The sequence below is a fragment of the Prunus mume genome, linkage group LG3 (assembly GCF_029339155.1).
Source record: "Prunus mume cultivar Tortuosa linkage group LG3, ASM2933915v1, whole genome shotgun sequence".
NCBI classification, from domain to species: Eukaryota; Viridiplantae; Streptophyta; class Magnoliopsida; order Rosales; family Rosaceae; genus Prunus; species Prunus mume.
Window position 1 is genome coordinate 16,467,493 of NC_142700.1, and position 20,392 is coordinate 16,487,884.

The 20,392-nt window shown below is 37.5% G+C and overlaps 2 protein-coding genes across 7 annotated transcripts; one reads left to right on the forward strand and one right to left on the reverse strand.

The window, feature by feature from the left end:
* Positions 1–489: 489 nt before the first annotated feature.
* Positions 490–15,024, reverse strand: LOC148918908 (uncharacterized). Of its 4 annotated transcripts, none has more exons than XM_089048187.1 (15): positions 14,875–15,024; positions 13,600–14,722; positions 12,779–13,502; positions 11,832–12,327; positions 10,662–10,813; positions 10,090–10,585; positions 7,166–10,017; positions 6,840–7,052; positions 6,160–6,363; positions 5,863–6,066; positions 5,419–5,577; positions 4,551–4,901; positions 3,394–3,829; positions 2,449–2,533; positions 490–1,100 (listed from the first exon to the last, which is right to left on the reverse strand). In XM_089048187.1, the coding sequence occupies exons 1-15, from the start codon at positions 14,906–14,908 to the stop codon at positions 785–787; spliced, it is 7,845 nt and encodes a 2,614-aa protein (XP_088904313.1). In that variant the 5' UTR covers positions 14,909–15,024; the 3' UTR covers positions 490–784. The 4 variants fall into 4 exon arrangements, with proteins under 4 accessions (XP_088904313.1, XP_088904314.1, XP_088904312.1 ...); XM_089048188.1 differs by having other exon boundaries at positions 7,166–10,050; positions 10,426–10,585; positions 14,875–15,023; XM_089048186.1 differs by having other exon boundaries at positions 7,166–10,585.
* Positions 15,025–15,129: 105 nt separating this feature from the next.
* On the forward strand, positions 15,130–19,741 carry LOC103326470 (polyadenylate-binding protein RBP45C). 3 transcript variants are annotated; one of them, XR_016125156.1, is made up of 8 exons: positions 15,130–15,538; positions 15,952–16,429; positions 16,794–16,876; positions 18,635–18,690; positions 18,766–18,896; positions 18,998–19,094; positions 19,179–19,352; positions 19,434–19,741. XR_016125156.1 is itself a non-coding variant. In XM_008228700.3 (7 exons), the coding sequence occupies exons 1-7, from the start codon at positions 15,257–15,259 to the stop codon at positions 19,434–19,436; spliced, it is 1,221 nt and encodes a 406-aa protein (XP_008226922.1). In that variant the 5' UTR covers positions 15,131–15,256; the 3' UTR covers positions 19,437–19,741. The 3 variants fall into 3 exon arrangements, 2 of the variants coding, with proteins under 2 accessions (XP_088904317.1, XP_008226922.1); XM_008228700.3 differs by lacking the exon at positions 16,794–16,876 and having other exon boundaries at positions 15,131–15,538; XM_089048191.1 differs by lacking the exons at positions 16,794–16,876; positions 18,998–19,094; positions 19,179–19,352; positions 19,434–19,741 and having other exon boundaries at positions 18,766–18,900.
* The last annotated feature ends 651 nt before the right edge of the window (positions 19,742–20,392 follow it).

The following is a 20,392-nucleotide window of genomic DNA, read 5'->3' on the forward strand; positions in this document are numbered from 1 at the left end:
AACATTGTTTTGCTATTCCGTAATATTTATATAAAGGGATATTTGTTGAATTGTGAATCAACTTCAATCAAAAGTAGAACAGATACATAATTTACTCTCATAAGTAAGTCTTTTTTCAACTTCTGTTTTTCTGTTTGCATTTAGTTTTGCAATTATTTTGTTAAATCATTGCAATTATTTTCTCCTTTTCTCAGCTTACATGACATTTGATATGCACACTAGATTATTGCATTGCAAACAATCATGTTGTAGAACTTGATTTAATAATGCGTTGTTTGTTGAAAAAAAAATATATTGAGAAGAAAAACTAGGTCGTGTAGCATGAACTTAGCAGATGCAACATAGGAGGTTATTTGAGTGACAACCAAACAAGGACTTGAACATCTCTTCTGTAGACAGCTTGGGAGAGCCTGCATTTTTATAGAATTACATGAAATTACGCAACCCGCCCGTCATTTCAGGGAGACAAATTCCAGCAAGGATTGAATGGCTTTTTATTCTTTTGAGAAGAGACCATCGTGAAGATACCTCAAAAGACCCTCTAAGAGCTCATCTTGTCACGTGAGAGAGAGAGAGAGAGAGAGAGAGAGAGAGAGTAATATACCCAGTGCAGTAGAGTTTTTCTCGTACAAAAAATTAGCACCCAAGTTATTTTTCTCTACGGACATGGAACAACTCAACTCCAACTACTATACAAAAGGCTTCTACATTCATAAATAATGCCAAGGGTTATTGGATTTAACAGAAACCCTTAACAAAACTCATAGTAAGGGCAGAGTCAACTTCAAAAATTAATATCTAAATCCCTTTTTTCTATGGAAGCCTCAAGCCCAAAGTTCTGCGTCCAGGGGTCCTGAGCAAGAAAAGTCTGGGATCTAGCAGCCTTTTCTTGGCATGACTGAGTCTCTGCAATACTTCTTTCCCATTCAAATACACCCAATCTATCTACTTCTTGTGTTGATGAAACCTGCAATTCTGATGGTCCTTTTCCAAGCACATTTGAAATAATAACTAAAAGAGATTGACAGGCATGGAGTTCCTCCATCTTTTGTGAGCCAGTTAGTTCCAATGTAAGATCCTTCCATGGCTGGTAAAATGACCTGTACAAATTGTATGGCCAGAACAAGTTAGCTTTGATCAGGGTTTCCGGGCACAAATGACGTACCCAGCATTCAAGTAGGCTAGCAGAACATCAAAATATCAGACAGACTGGATTCCTAAAATGAGCTAGTGAAGGGTTACTGTATTTTTTAAATCTTTCAGACAATTTATCAAATTGACAGTGTCAGCTTATTAGTGATCATCAAACTTGATTCCCAACATGGGAGCCTTGTCCTGGTAAACAAAAAGATGATTATAACCATAGTCTTAAATTTCGATAATATTGCCGAAATATCGGCGATAATTTCGTTTTTCTGAAGCTCTGATATTTTGGCAATATCCCATGTATATATCATATAAATTTTGATATTTCTGGCGATATTTTCGGCAAAAATATTGTGAAGATATTTTCCATCCTTCACAAGGCTATATTGGTCAATATATCGATGATATATCTCGAAGTTTCGAAATTATCACCAATTTATCGCCACTCTTTCAAATCAGAAATAAAGACGAAAACACATAAAATTGAACATAAGCTGGTTTTAAACCCAGGTTAGAGACCAATTCCTGTATCTCTCAACCACCCGCTCTATTGCAATTTGCTTGTCATTATAGCATCTCTAACGTATTTAGAGCAACTCACTACAGAAAAGCATATGGACTCTCTCAATCATATAAATTAGCATAAATTTTTATAATTTACACATATGTTAATCTTTTCACTATATTATTACTTAATATTTACATATAATTTTTTAAATTTATACATATACTATATAAATCACTCTAATTTATTATTGTTATTTATCTTTACATTTGTTATTGTTATTCTTGACCTACATAATAGTATATAAACCCATTTTATTACTTACACATTAAACAATTTTTTAAGTTACAGTATTTGTCAGCTTGTTATAGAATGAACTTAAATCAGTCAAACCCACTATGCAATGCATTTCCTTCCAAAAGTAATAGATAAATTGACTAAATAAACATCCTCTAAAGTTTCAATCAAAATTTCCAAGGTTTTCTTACAATTTCCATAGTTTTTATTCAATTTTTACTGATATCGATAATTTCCCGATATTCCCATCCATATATCCGGTATTTGGACTCCCGATATTTCCGAAACCCTCGATATTTTAGACCTTGATTATAACCATAAGGTGTCCAGGAAAAGTCTAAACAGAGCATCTATTTTGGTCAATTTTTCAAACCCAGTGACCTCAATAAACCATTAGGAAATTTTGGTAGAAAAAGGTGTGTAAACAAGTCCCTGCCAAATACCATGTGCAAAGATTGAAGATGAAAGGAAAAAAGGGGTGGGAGAACATTGTATCTTACCATCTCCAAGCAGGATTAGCTTCAGCAGGGAAACCTATCTTCGACCAGAGTGATTTCACAACACTCCCATTATTACGTAAGAACCCTGAAACAGATTACATGAAGGCTGTAAGTAAAAGGTGTAAATCTATTTTTTGTGCATATGCATTTGATCGTCAGTGCACAGTAAAACTACAGTTCTGAAAATGGTTCATCGTGATAGAACCATTTAACTATCTCAAAACTTTTTTCAAAGGTAGAGTTAGGATTTATGGTCTTGGAAATATTGGGGAGAGAGGAAGGGAGAGTTTTTTTTTTTAAATGGTAATAGAAGCAATTTAATACAACAGCATACATATCATATCACCTTCCTGACTAATACGTCTAGATTACAAAACAGCTCACCACTTTATTTCTTTCTTTTTCTATCATAACCTAGAGCAAAGTCACATAAACACACATCATAGCTCTGAGCCCACAATTGATGAGCTCATCCATGAGCAAATACAATAAAACTACGAGCTGTATGCTAATTCTTGATGTAAGCCTACCACAACTAGAAGTCCATCTATGTGGTTTCAATTGTTCTTACTCAACATTAAAATAAAAAATTAAAACTTAATTACAAAGACAGTTGTTGTCCTTGACCCAAGGCATCTGGTTAAAACTGGTGGCTCTCCCACAAAATTATTAGGCAAAATCAATCTAAAGTCTCACCAGCAGACACTCATAATGATCATAATCGGACCAATTCTTTTCCAGAATTCGTATCCAGGGAGGGTATGCCATGGGATCAGTTGAACTTTCATTATTCAATTCCCTGTATGGTTACTGTTGAGGTTCTGAAGTAAGATATGCCACTTTTTTGAAATAACTAAAGCAGTTTTTAAACCAACTCCTCATGTTCGCACCCAAACAATAAACTCCAAAACCCAAATGCATAGCTAATCAAATAAAGCATGATACCTGCAAAAATGGAGGCATCGGAAAGGAGAAGACTAAGGGCAGTTGTGACTGATGGTAGCAGTTTGTAATTTGTGCCAGCAAGCTGTTGGAGGTAGAGAATTGCAGAAGCTAAAATCTCCTCACAACCATAACTGCTTTTGCTGTTTTCTCTGCATGCACTTTCAACATGATCCATTAAAGACTGCAAAGTTTTTATATTTAACATTTTTGGAAACTCTGGGTCCAGATAATTTGATTTCCAATCAAGCTTCCCAAGAATTACAGACGCAGTTAGCCAACGTAAAAGTTTTGATATCAAAGAATTTTCTTGCAGCTCTTCCTCTGGAATAATAGCAAAACATTGGTGAGATTCTTTGTGCTGAAGCATCTTCGCAGACTCTACTTCCACAGCAGCAGAAATTGCCCACATAATAAAACTTGAAAGCTTTTCACGACTCTGAAACATATGAGATCAAGATTCAGTTTTCATGGTAAAATCAAGACAAAATAGTGACATCTAACTGCTATATTAAGGTATTAAGAATGTTGAGGATATCTTTAACAGGGATAAAATGGTTAATTTGGAAGAAAGATTACCATATGAATATATGATACACCTGCTCAATTGTCCAAAATGCATAAGGAACCTTAATTACGCATCACAAAAACATATGTTGGAAAATATTTTGCCATTGATACATTCCATGGGTCTTCTAAAAGATGTTATAATCTAAGCTTATGGGAATCTAGGGCATAAGTGAAGATTAATATCAAATTAGTTCAAGGGGAATTTATCATGTTACATTCAAGAAATATAAGTTCACAGAACATCCAATCATACAAGGAAGCATCCACATCTATGTGCACATATATAACCAGCATACCTACATGTTTGAAAATTCAATTTCAATGCCCAGATTTTTAACTGGCCACGCATTAACGAAAAGTGAACCCTACAATTCCAACTCAAAAATGATACCATCCCAAAGGGCAGCTAACAAAAACTTTTGTTGGTGTGTACTTTTCTCAGAGGTTCAAGAAAGGAGAGGAACTAAAACATTCTTCCCATGTGCAATGCATATACACGGATGGATAGCAGATGCAAACAAGCAGACAAACAAATAGCTACTGTTAAGTGTGTGTTTGAGAGAGAGAGAGAGAGAGAGAGAGAGAGATACCAAACAAAATATGGCCACTGGAGGTGCACTCATAAGTATAGCATGAAGGCCAAGCTCCGCCGTAGCGCAAGATCTTGTATTGTCACATATCTTAACAGCCTTATATATGTTATATGAACCCTCAATTGATAGAATAAAATGTGGCTGATATATCCTCCTCTTTTGGGATATCTTGAGTGTAGATATTATTATTCCCAGAATTGGATTGACAACGGCAACTTTTTGCTTTATCAAAGCCATATAACTGACAAGAAATTTATAGAGATGAGATGTAAGTTCCATGAGCTGCTCAAGAGCATATTTTTGCAACCACTCAGTCATGTTTCTGGAAGAAATAACATCATTGACAACCTGAAATCCAAGGGGCATGGTAAGTAAGCAAGGAGTAAAAACTATGAAAGACCTTCTGCAAGCTTAAATTAACAAATAATAAAAATAGTGAGCCATTGTAAATGTCCCATTCACCTTGGAATATATCTTGACAATATAAAAGAGGTTATCTAGAAAACTATTTTCTCTTTCACAATTTTTTTTAAGACACATACTTCATGAACAAAGAAATAAATAGGGGACAAGTTCACTAGTGTAGGTAGAAAAACTAGCTAGACAATTCAACTAAGACTGCAAAACAGAGCTAAGCAACAGAAAGGTACATGAAAAATTCAATTAATTCTGCCCTCTGGCATGGACACATGAACATTGCGTTATGATGCTTCTAGTTACAATTGGACGGTACAGACAATGACAGATTTTAATTGACATCAAGCAGACAACTCAAATGTTATGCAATACACATGAACAAGAAATTTCAGGGGGAGGGGAATAGAGAATTTTACAGAACAGCAGACAAAAAAGTTCCAGTAATAACCTCGGATACCACACCCAACTGCAACAAGAACAAACTTTTTTCATCTCTGAAATGACTTTCACTCAATATTGAGAGCACAGATGATAACCACGAAAAAAGACCACATTGTTCCACCAGATAACGTGCCATCTTATGTAATTTAACTGCCTTCTTCACTACCTGAGTGAAAATAAGATAATAGATTAAGCCATATAAAACCAGACATAAGCAATTAGTATCAAAATATCAAAGACTACCCAAGTTTTCAAAATCAGGGCAAAAGATACAGATGCATCTCAAAATGAAAAATCGCAATTCTGAAAACTAACTCATGTTTAGAATCACACATTGTAATTTATAGACAACTCAATCTAGCACGTCTAGCTCGCGCCCAACCTCACGAGTATTAGAGGCCGGTATCAAACGTTCAAATGAAGAAACCATTAATACCAGCCAAATGGTTACCTGAAGAATTAGTTCCTTGGATTCATCATCCGAGATTGGAGAAACATAGAAACTCATCAGAGTCTCAAGAATGGAGTTCTTCATATAGATTTTAGCATCATCCTCAAAATTCAGCCCTGCATATACTAAGCGAAGTATCCACAACCTTTCTGCTTTGAAATTGATAGAGGAACTCCAAAAAAAATTGCTAAAGAAAAGTATATTCTGCAATTGAAGAAAATTAGAAAAGAAACATGTAAGTACATGTCTGAATGCAGAAATAAAAAGTGTAGTTTACCAAGTTCATGAAACTCATACCTTCACATTCATCCTGGACGATCTCATCAAAAGCTTACTTAAAGCTGCATAATGATCATGTGAAGGATCTAATAGTATGAGGGATGTCTCTGCAGCAAAAATAGCATGTACAGAAGGGATCCTCTGCCACGGTTCTTCTATAGCATTTTGCACATAAGTTAACAGAAGTTGAATTTGCCTGATACCCTTCCTCTTTGGACATTTCTGTGAATGGTAGTTGAACTTTGATAAACAAACAGCTTAGACAAAGAATGCAGAAAGGAATATTATAACCTAAGTGACATTGCTTTTTGTAAAAGGACGATCTGTCACAAATATTGACATACCAAGATACTCTGCAAGCAAATAATATATGATACTTCAACATAAGAAAATTCTAGAAGATTGAGAACTCTAGCCATGAAACAGTAATTAATAGCTCTTTAATTACAGACATGCACTAGTGCTACTGTGCAAAAATCTGACTTCCTAATTTCGAAGAGGACTAACTATAACACGAGACATAATATTGCTGCAACTTACATCATATAGTGATTGGATGAATAATAAATATTCGAGAAAGGAAAGTCCAGTAGCATAATGAATATGTATTGCACTTATATACATATGTATATATATACTACTAACACATGCACAGAAAGCAGGTACAGAGCCAGCAACTATTTTGAACACAGCATTACCTCCAAAGCATTCTTAAATCTTCCAAGAGAATCATAACCCAATCTTCTTATCCTATCGTCAGGTGATGACATACTCATAAATGCAATACCAAGCAAGCCTAAACCAGCGAATTCCAAGGGTTCAATATAACCCTCTGCAAGGCTATGAATAGAGAAGCGCAAGATGAAAACAGGATTATATCGTTCTACGTTTTCAACATCAGGGGAATGCAACTGCATTAAATTTAATGATGTGGTTAGATGAGAACTATGACAATAAACACATATCTCAAGTGTCAGCTTAAACATAATTATATTTGTCATTAATTCACAAGTAAAATACATACCACATGCATATCATCAAAATTATCCTTTTGAAACTTGTTCAAGGATAATAGTTCCTCAGATGTCACTCTATCATATGGAAAATATAGCACCGTGGATGCACATATTTTGGGGTCAATGACAAGATTTTCTCTAAATTGACTTCTACAGCGTTCTTTTACTGCTTCAGTATCAGTCATGATATCATAAGACAAATTCTGTGCCAGAGTCCGTTCCTTTTCTATCTTTAACACCGCATTGCCCCACAGGTGATCCATTCCAGCAAAATTGACAGGCTCTATATCATCAATAGACTCAATTGTGCGCATCAAATTATATATCTCCACATCAATTTCACTGAGTGTTGAGCCATAAGAAGACAAGAGAAGTAAATGCAGCTCTCTGAGATTTATGCCTAAATCTTTTGCAAAGTCAAAATCATACTGATGAACCTTTATTGGAAAGAGTATTCGAAGTAATTTAATAACCTCCAACTGTTTTACATACAAGTCAGTTGTTTCCAGATTGCACTTGCCATCAATTACATTTTTGTTTGTGGAAGGGAAAACAAGTGATCTCAGAATGCCAGACATAGGCCTGGAAAATGCCCCAACAATAGAACAATCAGATGATTTGTAGACAGAACGAATAGTAGGCGCAAACTGAGAGTGGGCAAGTAGAAGCTGAAGATAGGGAACACGTGAAAATTTTCCCTCTGACAGAAAAGTTAGGAGATCTCGCACGGTTTTCAAAGTTGTTGGATCTTCAAACCTATATAGAAGAGCTGATTTCATCAATTGCTCTAGGAAGGGGATAGATTGTAATTGGGTAAGACCATCAGAAATCTCTCTGGTCAGTTCAAGAATGCTTGTCAATATGAGAACTTCCAAGCATCTCCATAGTGAAGAACTATCTGTGATTGTTTCCTTTCGAGAACTATCAGAAACTGAAGAGACTCTTTTAACAATCCATTGCCAGATACCCACCAATATGTTTAAAAATTGCATTCTTGATGAGTCCTCTTTATTTGATCCATTGTCCAAAGAAATGTCTTTCAAGTCCCTGCCTGCTTCATCTGACTGATTACATTTTGGGAATAACAAAATTTTACAAAATGATATCTTTGCGAAAATTTTATTTACAAGGTTTAATGATTCATTGAGTGATTGAGAACCCAATCCACCAACATCACAGTCTATCAGCTCATTGTGTTCCAAAGAAGGTGGGAAAATGGAATTAAAAAGCTTTAATCGCTTCTTCAATTTCATTGAATCTTCATTCAAACTAAAGTGATAACGCAACATACAAATTGCTTTTCCAAGAAGACTATCATCAATGAGACAGAGAAGTTCTGGAGCAGACGATGGCAAAAACTCTCCAAATTCTTCCTGAAACACATCTCTAGACACAAAAGTATTCCAATGTTGGAAACCATTCAAAAGAATCTTTGAATAAAAAACAGGTATATTTCTAAAATGCTTGTAACACAGCCTTCCAAATTTCATGGAAACGGAATTCAAGTAAGACAAAGCAGCAGGCAAAAGCATCAAATAGTGCTCATCTGAAAAAGCAGGGACACAAGTCTCTTCTATCACATTGCCTTCATGTAGAAAATCTTTGTTCAGAATACCCAAAAATAGGTGCCCAAAGGTAGACAAATGCATGGAGCTCATATCAGTAAGAAGAGACAAAAATCTAGCTTTCTTCTTGCTTGTTCTGTAAATGCAATGGGAAAGCATTTCTACAGGAGTGGTTGCTATAACTCTCGACAATACTATATGTAATGGATGAAGATTACATTGCTGCATGTATTTGTGTCTGCAAACGGCGTTTATAGCCTCCAGCAAGCATACATCCACAACTTCTGCTTTAAAATGCAAAGAAAACTTACATACTTTACTGTAGATTTCCTCAAAAATGTCAGTGTTGATACTGGTCTCTTCCATTTTCCAAAACAAATCATATGATTTTCTCTTTGTATTTGGTTGCTGCAAATAACTAGACAGATTTCTGAAAGCACCACCAGCAATGCAAGACCCGAAAGAAATAGCAGATTTCTGGTTGTCATCCATGTCAACTCTACTAAACATCCATCGCACCAATTCAAGAAGCTCGAAAGGAGATATAAAACGAATCAAAGCATGTAAAGCATAATATGTTGGCAGGAAAGGCATTAGATCTTTAGCACTAATGCATTGATCAAATTTGTCCCTGACTACCTGAAGTAGCTTCTGCAGCAAGATGTTAAAAGCTTTCACAAATTGTTTACCAGCACCATTTTCAACTTCTGGTGTATATTGGTGGTCATTGCATAAAGAAAAAAAGTAGTCACAAGTTGTTGCCAATATATCCAAGCCATGCCGATCTAATATATGAATTCTCCGCCTGGATAAACCAATCAAAGCATCTGTATTTTCTGCTAGGTTACTCTTTGGCAAGTCCTCACTACATCCCAAAGGACAGGAAAATGATGTTATCATTGCAGGATGAGAGAAGATGGTTTCAGCCACTTCTTGAATATCTTGGCTTGACAAAAGAGCCCAGGAATTTTTAGAAGAACCAGAATCAGTATTCAAAACCAATAATTGAGATAACAAACTATCCACAAGAACTAAACAAATCTCAGACAGTTGCTGGAAGTTGACTAATTGTTCAATTCTATGAGATGACCGTATCTGATAAAGCCAAAATAGCACAAGACGCAAATAGGAAATAGGGTGGCCATCAGTTGCGCACTCAGATAGTTTAGCTAGAAGCAAGTCTTGTATCTTTGAGGGCTCTGATGAAGGACCATGAATGCTCATAATGGCAGGGAATAGAACATGGAAAGGTGCCTTCTTCAAAAAGAAGCTAAACGCAGCAGAAGCAGCTTCATCTGCATCAACATCTTGGTTATATATCATTTCTCCTGCATAAGAAGCAGGGTCAAGAGAAAAATTGTTTCTACCTCTGCAACAACTATTGGATAGAGCCATATCCAGAGCAGGAAAAAAAATTTCTGGCCACAACTTGGAAACACTGCCTAGAAGGGTTTGTTCAAGAAAGAATCTCGATGATAAGAGAGAGACAGGAACACCCAGAACAAATTGTGAAATGATCATAACGGATGGAAAATATTTTAATATTCCATCAGACATAGTACAGAGAATTGAGAAAGAAAAGGCTTTGGTGATTCCAGCTACTTCACTATCATCCCTACTCTTTTCAAATCTTTTAACTTCCTCAAGTGCAGTTGCTAAAGAACTACCATCAGGCATAGCCTTATTGGGAATAGAAAAAATACCACAAGTTTTCTGATCAGATATACTCTTCGAAAAGAGAAGTAAATCGTTTAAAGGCCTCCACTCACAGATGTTTACCCCAGAATCATTAATGACAGAACAGTCACCAAGCCTCTCAGCGAAGACTGAACAGATCAAAGAAGACAACAATACTGCATCAACCTATCAAAATTGATCTTCATATTAGATTGTGTTGAAAAAGCATTCAATTCTAAGCTAAAAAATAGAAAATGTGTACCTGAGTTTGCAAGAGATATTTCAGCGTGCTGCATACATATGTTGATACCATTGACTTCTCATGCATTGTAAAGGATCCAGATCCAGAATCGATCAACCTTAGACACTTCTGCAGCACACATATGCTGAGAGGACTGAAATGAGGTTTCGCTTCTGCAAGACAAACAAAGGAAAATTCAGCATGAAGAAATAGCCTTTCACACAGTTGAAGGAAAGGATACATTAGGACCACTTTCATCTAAAAAACAAGATTTATTCCTGAATAATAGCACAATTGAAAAGCATATTAAACGAATTTAAAACTACACACTCAATTCAATAGAAAAAGTAAGGTGAAGAAAGTATTGGACAACTTAAAATTATTACACTAGGCAAAATTGTACACAACACACCACATGAACCTGCAAGAAAAATTTAGTGTTAAAGCTGAAGCTTAAAGGGTTGTATTGGAAAACAGGCGGATCCATTAGCCACCCACTAAGTTTCGCATCAACCTGAGAAACCTGTTTTAACCCATCAAGAATACTGTTATTTTAAGATGAGTTTAACATTTGGTGTATAATGTTTAAACATTAGTATTTCATGTGTGTGTTACCCATTGATTTTTGTATATTGTGTTCGTGTTTGCATTTTTCCACCAGTTCACTTACGGTCACGCTCAGTTTTGGCTAATTTTCACATGACACAACACAATCCTGCAAAAACGCAACTCGTTTCCAGGTCTACTTCAACACATCATATGCAACTAACATGCTCAAGCACCACTACCATAAATCTAATTCATCAGAAATGAGGACATTAACATACGTCTTTCCCTTACTATCCCACAACAGTACATGAAACTTGTGTAACAGATAATGCCTCCTCTAATCAATTAACTTTATATCTAATCCATTTAAAAGTCAAAAATCAAACCTGTAAAGACCTGTTAAAAAGAAAATTTGTAACATCACAACTCATTCACTCATTCATTGCATGGCCCTACCCATAAAGAACTGTAAAAGGTTTTATCATTTAAAATTTTCCACGCCACATCTTAACTGAGCATGCCAGATATGCTTAGTGCCTAACAAGCAAACTTGGCAAGTATCAATTAATCCGCCACCACCAAAAAAAGAAAATAAAGATGTACCAATGCTAAAATTGTACAAATTCGATGAATAGCAGTTACCTTTATTTATTTCCAAAGGGCAGGTATAACGCTTAACAATCTCCCAGTATTTGAACAAATTATTCCCAGTAGTAGAAATGGCATCACATAAGAATGAGTTGAGAACATGACACAAGCTCTGTAATACATCCAAGCCAAGGACTTGAACAGAAGATTTTTCTCTATCAAAACCTGGTAAAAACAAGAACCATGATGCAATTTCATGTTGGTTTCTGTCAAAAGCACCAGTACTTAACATAGCCGCTTGCGCAAGACGATATGCTTGATCCTTTATGTCACTGATTTGTGAAAAAACTAGCAAGTTCATGAATGCCAAAAGATGTTTGTACATCAGTGGTGGAGTCCTAATTGGAATTCTACTACTTGGAGACCATCCAACGAACTCTACTAGCAAAGACAAAAGAGAGCGCTGCAGATCAGTTTGTGATGCTGAAGGACTGCTTAGGAGATTCATAAAAAACTCAAATGATCCCTCCAAGACAGTGGGCATTATCCGCTGCGATAAAAGAATTGAAAGAACATTGTAAGCAACAACTACACAGACTGTTACCAAACGAAGAAATACATACATTCAGGCATATACTAAGTTCCAAAGAATGAGGCAAATGAGTTATCCTTTGTAGTAAGGATGCACCCAAACGTTACTAGATCTATTATGCATGAGAAACGTTTTCCCTCGAGGGATTAAGACAAGCCTTGACTTGAAAGCATCAAAACACAATAGATGTATTCCCTAAAGGCCTGATAGTGCTAGAAAATCACATCCCTCACACAGCAAATCCAATATGCCAAATCAGCTTTTTTTTAAACCAAAAAGCAACAGTGATCCCTACCTTGGCCAAATAAAAAAATATCAGGCATAAGTATCTAACCCTGCGTTTTTTAGGCCCCATAAGGCCTCAATAAAAGATCCAAGAGAAAATAAGACTAGGAAAAATTAAACTTACAAGATAAATTTTCAAAGCATCCAGCAGCCTACAGTGGAAGTATATCTCTGCATCCTTAAGTGTCGTTAGAGATGTGGAGTGAAGATCCAAACCCCAAATTTCCGCCATAACATTTGTAGCATCCTTTTCATTGTCCAATCCATCGTCTGTGGACGAACCTACAATTCTTTCACTAATCTCGGGCAAAGCAACATCTGGATCAAAATTTAGCCCACCTATAATAATGTCTGCGTCCTTGTTCTCTATATCTGTTTTCATTTTTTTCACACTACTGCGGCTGTGTTCGGGGAACTTCTCCAACTCTGTTGTCCTCTTTAAGCTTAACTGTTGATTTTTGGAGTGATTACTCAGAGAAGAAAGTAGAGTCAACAAAACTTGAGGATCAGGGAGCAAGGTACGGACTTCATTTTGAAAATCTTGCTTGAAAGACTCTGAAACATATAACTTCCCATTTTGGTTTAAAACACAAAGGAAGGAGTCCAGCAATTTCAGTGCCTCTAAAAGAACCCTTAAAGTTCCGTGCTTCACTAGAAAATCAGAGTGAAGCAGTCCCTTATTGATTGTGGACCGGCTGAACGAACGGGGATACAAGCATTTCATGATACTCTGCACGTCCACATTGTCCAACAAGGCTTGATCATGAGACTGAAAATCATGGAAACCAAAAGGATGCCCACTCCCCACTGAAGAAACCACGTTTGCTGCCAGAGTAACAACAGAAAACCTGCAAATGCTTCAGTCACCATGCAAATATAGAGGAATAGAGGTCCAGCTAAAATTGAGTATTAAACAATATGATGAAGAGGTATAAATAATCTGACCAGGTAGGCGATGCACAGTCCTCAAGGTTGTAGGGGAACTCTACCATATATGCTGCAGCAATAGGCGGTCTCCCATTAACAATAGCCAAAAGCAGATCCCTGTGGTACCCAATCTCAGTTGCTTTAAGTTTCTTCATTAGATCCACAAGTCGCTTTGAATTACCCCTCAGGCGTCTCTTCAAATCTGACATCAAGCCATTACAAGGATCGGTACAAACCATAACTAAGACACTGTATGCCAATTCTGCAGATGCGCCACCATTCTCCCTTCCACAAATGTTGACTAATTGTTCCAAAGTAACACTCCCAAAGAGAACACTTCGAAGACTTGGGGAAACTGATGACTCTTCAACAAGAATCCTGTTCCTCAATGTGGACAAAACATATAAAACAGTCTCATCATCATCATTCCCAAGCCCGCGAAGGACAACAGAGTACATTTCCTTCTGCCGTATAACTGACCTCAGCAATCCTGGCGTTCCCACCTCCAGAAATGACACTGCAAACCCCACAAACGCCTTTCTCAATGACAGCTTCATTCTTCTCTCGTTCTGCTTCTTTTTGTACTCACCCATCTTGGAAAACCCCTGGAGTTTGAAATCAAAATTCTTTGCAACCTCAGAAGCCAAACCAGACCCACGCCTCACAATCGAACCCAAAAGCAGAAGTGCCGCCTTCTGGCGTTTCGCTTCTTTACTATTCAACTCCTTATACACATCTTGCAACTGCTCTTCAATAAGCGACCGAGCAAACCTATCCAATGCCCTACTTATAGCCATCCTCTCCACATCATTTGGTTTATATATTCCATCAGGATGACTCAAAATAACAGAAATTAATTTAAGTATACAAAACATTCCCGATTTCCCTCGCCGGAGCTTCCAAGCAGCCAGAAGCTCCAAGCACTTGGCTGAATTCTTCACATAATAATGGAGCAATTCACCTCCAGAATCCCCTTTCAGCAACTTAATGAATTCTTTTGTACCGTCAGAGCATAATTTAATTTCGACAGAATTAATCTTATGCAACAGCTCTTTAAGTTTAGCTTCATGGCTCACTTTAAGCGTAGGTTTAGGCATCTCCACTCTCTCAACCTCACCGTCATAATTTTCAACTACCATAGCTGCAATTCAAAAACAAACATTACAAATCTAGGCAACCAATTTGTTCTCTCTTTTGTATTCAGACACTTTCTAGGCAAGCAAACAAACAGAAAACTGAAAGGGTACCAAAATAAAAACAAAAGCCTCAGTTTTGTATGCATTGGATGCGTACCTTGATCTTCGGAGGCTGAGCTTGCTACTTCCATTGAAGAACACAGAGAGTCTGGTTGACGTCCTTGTGGGTTTTGGGGAAATTAGGGTTTTAGGAAATTAGGGGTTGGCTCCGGCCCAAGCCCACATTTTGAAATAGGCCCGGCCTATCATTCAGACACCCTATCACAATTTCACAAGATTCACAACCCAACCTATCCTCCATCCCCACGTGTCACTCGACAACCCTCGCCTATATAAGCCCCTCCCACCCCGAAAATATCCTCTCTCTCAGACCCAATCCGGGATTAAGGTTATCGCTGTTCCCAAACCACGCCGCAATCCCTCTTCCTCCTCCACGAGGACACCCTTATCCCGTACCCAAACACCCGCCTTTCTTCACCATGATGCAGCAGCCATCAGGAGGAGTGGTCCCACAACAGATTCCATCAGATCCGCAGCAGCAATACCAGCAGCAGCCGCCGCAGCAGTGGATGATGATGCCGCCGCAGCAGCAGGGCCAAGCCCCTCCGGCACAGGCTGGGTGGGCCCAGCCGGCACCTCAGCAGCAGTACGCGACCACACAGAATCCTGGCCCCGATGAGATCCGCTCGCTCTGGATCGGTGACTTGTTGCCGTGGATGGACGAGAACTATATCCTCAGCTGTTTTGGTCCCACCGGAGAGGTAGTTACACAAGCACCTATGTGATTATCTGTACTTTGTGCGTTTATGTGTGCATGTATATCTAGGGCTTGACTTTTATGTGATTTGCTATTCAATTTTGTGTTCTGCTTGGATGTGAATGAATATTTTTGTACTTCAAATTTGGAATTTAGGGCTTATTTCTAGATGTGATTTGAAAGAAGAACAAAGAACATAACTCTTAATGACTTTACCGACTGGGTTTTTTTATAAACCAAAAATTACAATAAAACTATTAACTTTAGATGCCTGAGCCCAGGTTTCGACCAAAACTACAGAACTGTTTATTGAGATTTGCTGTTTATTTATATTTCTGGTACTTTTTGTGTGGACTATTTGTATGATCCGTGTATCCCATTATGTTGTATTCATTGTGGCTTTTGAGGTGTTTGTAGGCTGTGACTGCAAAGGTTATCCGTAATAAGCAGACGGCTTTGCCAGAAGGTTATGGCTTTATCGAGTTTAGGTCTCGCAGTGCGGCTGAGCAGATCTTGCAGCAATACAATGGAACACTGATGCCCAACACGGAGCAGAATTTCCGACTGAATTGGGCAACCCTAGGTGCTGGCGAGAGGCGACAGGATGATGGTCCGGATTTTACAGTTTTTGTAGGGGATTTGGCTGCTGATGTGACTGATTACCTCCTTCAAGAGACATTTAGAGCTGCTTATCACTCTGTTAAGGGTGCAAAAGTTGTCACTGATAGGACCACTGGACGCTCCAAGGGATATGGTTTTGTTAGGTTTGGTGATGAAGGTGAGCAATTGCGAGCCATGACTGAGATGAATGGTCAGTATTGCTCTACCAGGCCCATGCGGATTGGCCCTGCTGCTACTAAGAAACCAGCTAGTGGTGGACAGCAATACCAGAAAGGTATGTTTCCTAGTTAGATATTGCACATGCTTTGTGGTAATAACTATACAAAGCTTCTGAACCTGTATCTGCAGCTTGTTTGTAGTTAGCTTTTTTCTTATATGTTTGTTCTGCTACTTTACATTATGAATATTTTGGGCTTTATGTTAATCATGGTTTGGTAAGTTGCAGTAGGGCTTTTAGTTTATACTTTCGAGGTGAAATTGTCAGAAGTGTTCTAAATTTGGCACCCTTTCAGTTATTCAGTTGAAGATTGGCGGAACTTAGTCATTTCCTTCGAGTACTTTCCTTTGTAAACTTGGGCGCATTTAATTATGTTAAAACATGCAAAGACTTATGTAGAACTCATGTTGTCTTAAAGCAGGACACCGAGAGGCTCTCATTTTGGGGGGCCTGGAACTGATTTCAGCTGAAATGATTCCACATTAATGCGTGGCCTCATTTTAGGTCAGTTATTTTGTTTATGTCATAAGCTTCTTCTTTTCTCGTGGCATTTGCTATGCTACTCAAGAATTACCTTTCCAGTCAGCTTTACATTTATTCCATTTACCAGTCAGCTTTACATTTATTCCATTTGCCGATCAGCTTTACATTTATTCCATTTACCAGTCTGGCTTACTTTATTCCATTTTCCAGTCGAGTTTACATTTATTCCATTTACCAATCAGGTTTACATTTACTCCAATTTCCGAAGTTTATATATCCTTCTTTTAATACTTCGCTTACTTTGAAGAAGCATTGTTTTTTTTCTTTGTGGATCGGTTCCACAATGTTCTCTATGTTTGATAGGATAGAATTTGTTCCCAAATTTGTGGCCCTTGTCTCTCTGTGGTTTCACGTTTCAGCCTTCATCTTAAGTCAGAATATAAATCTACATTAAATGCTAACTATAAGTTGTAGCCCATGCAGTAGTTCACATTTTAATGCAAAATACCTTTAAATCTTTGAAGACATTTTCTTTTGTTGCACCTTGTGGTGCCACTCTTATTTTTGTTTTAAGGTAGAAATGACACTTAGTAATTTTCCATAAGGTGACCATCCCAATATTGTACTGGGCCAGGATTTGGAAATAGTTCTTCATCTAGACTCCTATCGGATCGAGTGTACTTGATCTGTTTTATTGCTTGTAAATTTTTTGAGTGACCTATTTAATTTCATGTATAGAAATTGAGCTGTCTACATCTTTTTGTTTCTGGTTATCTATCTCATTATGATTGAAGTATGTTCCATTTTAAGTTGTACTTTGGTTGTAAACTCACTACTTTTATGGTTCCTTCTTTTGTTTAGTTCTCTATTTTATTACGTTTCCTGTATTTTTCTTAGTGTTATGTGTAATAGACTCAAATGCATGTCTGGTCCCATTAGCTGTTAGATGTTCTGTTCTATTATGATACCTTTTTATGCATGGAAATATAATTTGATTTGAAGGTTGGAGTGTAGGTTTAGGAGCCATATGTTGCAGCTTTTTAGGTAAAAGATCTTCCTTTCAAACCCAAAATAAGTTTTATTGCAGATGTCAGTATTTAGTGTGAACCCCAGAATGAGGCTTTATTGCCCATGTCCATATAAGGGTATGGGACATTTTCGAGCCTATAAAAAGCTACAGTTTGCTGCTTTTTTAACCCATGAAAGAATCTACAGTTAGAACAGAGGATGCCTTTAGTAGGGTTTTCATTTCTGCTTTATCCAACCAAATCTGATTGTACTTTGCCCTCTTGATAATTGTTATGGCCATAGTTTCTTGTTAAAAAAATTTTTAAAAAAACCCTCTTCAGATAATTAATAGGCAATGCACTTGTTATTGTTGGTTGGTGGCACATCATGTTATATGCTACCATAGCTGTTCAGTGAAATCCTCCATGCCACATTGCCAGTATGAAGTTGGAGGAGATATAAATAAATAAAAAATAAAGTGTATAACCTTAATAGAAATGCGTGCATCTAAAATCCTTAATGTATGGGTAAGTTGCAAGGAAGTCATATGTCATGCAAAATTCCAAGTGACGTGTTGTTACTTTGATAAATTGATTGTGGTTTTGGGAATACAAGTTTGAGAACCACGATAACAAGGTGAAGATTGATGCCAGAGTTCTTCAATGCTTAACCAGATGATACAGATCATTCTGCAGAAAATTTTGTCTGTGCTACTATTCCTAAGATTCCTAACATCACATATACTAGTGCTTATGTGTTCTTTATTTGCAGCTTCCTACCCAAGTACTCAAGGAAATCCAGGCGAGGCTGATCCAAATAATACAACAGTGGGTAGTTTGTCCTGATGTTGCATTGTACATTTCTTTCTGCATGATAGTAACCCCTGACGCATTTGAGTGCAGATATTTGTTGGGGGTTTGGATCCCTCTGTCAATGATGACATGTTGAGGCAAGTCTTCAGCCAGTTTGGTGAGCTAGTTCATGTGAAGATACCAGTAGGCAAGCGTTGTGGTTTTGTTCAATTTGGTAATAGGTAACAGTTCTGCACCTTATAGTCTAGATAAAAGTTTCCATTTCTTTCCTCCTTAGAAAATAATCCTCGTACGTGCTTATGTTGTCTGCATGTATCTTCAGATCTTGTGCAGAGCAAGCATTGGGAACGTTGAATGGAACCCAATTAGGAGGACAAAGTATTAGACTTTCATGGGGCCGCAGTCCTACAAGCAAACAGGTTTTTATTGGTGACCTTATGATTTTTTGACTTTTTGCTGGTATGCATGCTAACCATAATTTTTAACTGGTTTGATTGATTCAGAACCAACCAGATCAGGCACAGTGGAACGGTGGTGGTGGTGGATTTTATGGATATCCACAAGGATATGATGCGTATACATATGCACCTCCTGCCCAAGACCCTAACCTGTATTATGGAGGCTATCATGGTTATGGAAATTACCAGCAGCCTGGTGCTTACCAACAGCAACAGCAGGTAACTATCACTACTTTCAGCTTCCTTGCCCTGTAGAGATTTAGAATTGTTCATGACATGAGTTTGTTTCTATGGTTGCAGTGATTTGTAGCTGCCTGCCCTGGAGGCTGAAGCTGGGTATCATCATGTTCTGGTGCATCTTAGGTTGCGGTTTTAGTACGACTGTTGTATGATGTTGTGGAGTCGAGTATCAACTTTAACATTATCTTTGTCATTTTCTTCATGCTTTCTTTTTCCCTCCTTCCCCATCCTTTCATTGCCTCGAGTGAGATTCGGGAGACAGTGCACTTTAAATATGTCATTTGCAATTTAATATGTTAATCAGTTATTCGTGTTGTATGCACCATCATTTCTTTCTTTTAAGCTTGTTTGTTAGTTGTTTTTGGTCACCCGTGTATTTTTGGCGTGTATGAATTCAGAGTAGGGGTTTGGACATGGGATTGTTTTCCTTAGGGCCTGTTTGGGAGTGCTTCTAGAATAGTTAAAAGCGCTTTTTGACAATCAAAAGCTCTTCTGATAGCGTTTGACATAAATGTTTAGAATTGCTTTTAGGCCATATAAGCGTTTTTGGGAGAAGCACTTGTCATGTGTTTCTTCAGGAAACACTCGCAAGTGCTTTTCCAAGCAGCACTTCTGTTATGAAAATTTCAATGTCTTTATAATAAAAGCGCTTTTGGTAGAAGTGCTTATAAGTGCTTCTTAAAGAAGCACTTCCAAACGAGCAATTGGTCAAAAGATTGCATATTCTCACATCTGGATGTCTTTTTTGAAGTAAAACAATGTGATCTGATTAATTTTCGGTAGATAGATCAATTAAATCAGTTAAATTGGGTTGTGTTAGGCAGCTAGGTTTATTTTACATTAATATTAGGACGAGGAATATGAAGGGTAAAACCCGATGAGCTACAAGCTATCCATTATGTTGGTGGGTGATTTGATTTGGATACCAAGGAAGAATGCTTGTTGGGAAAGGATACCTTAAAACTTAGGATTTTCAGCCGTCCTGAATTATGATCTTAATTGCCACTAGTTTAGATCTT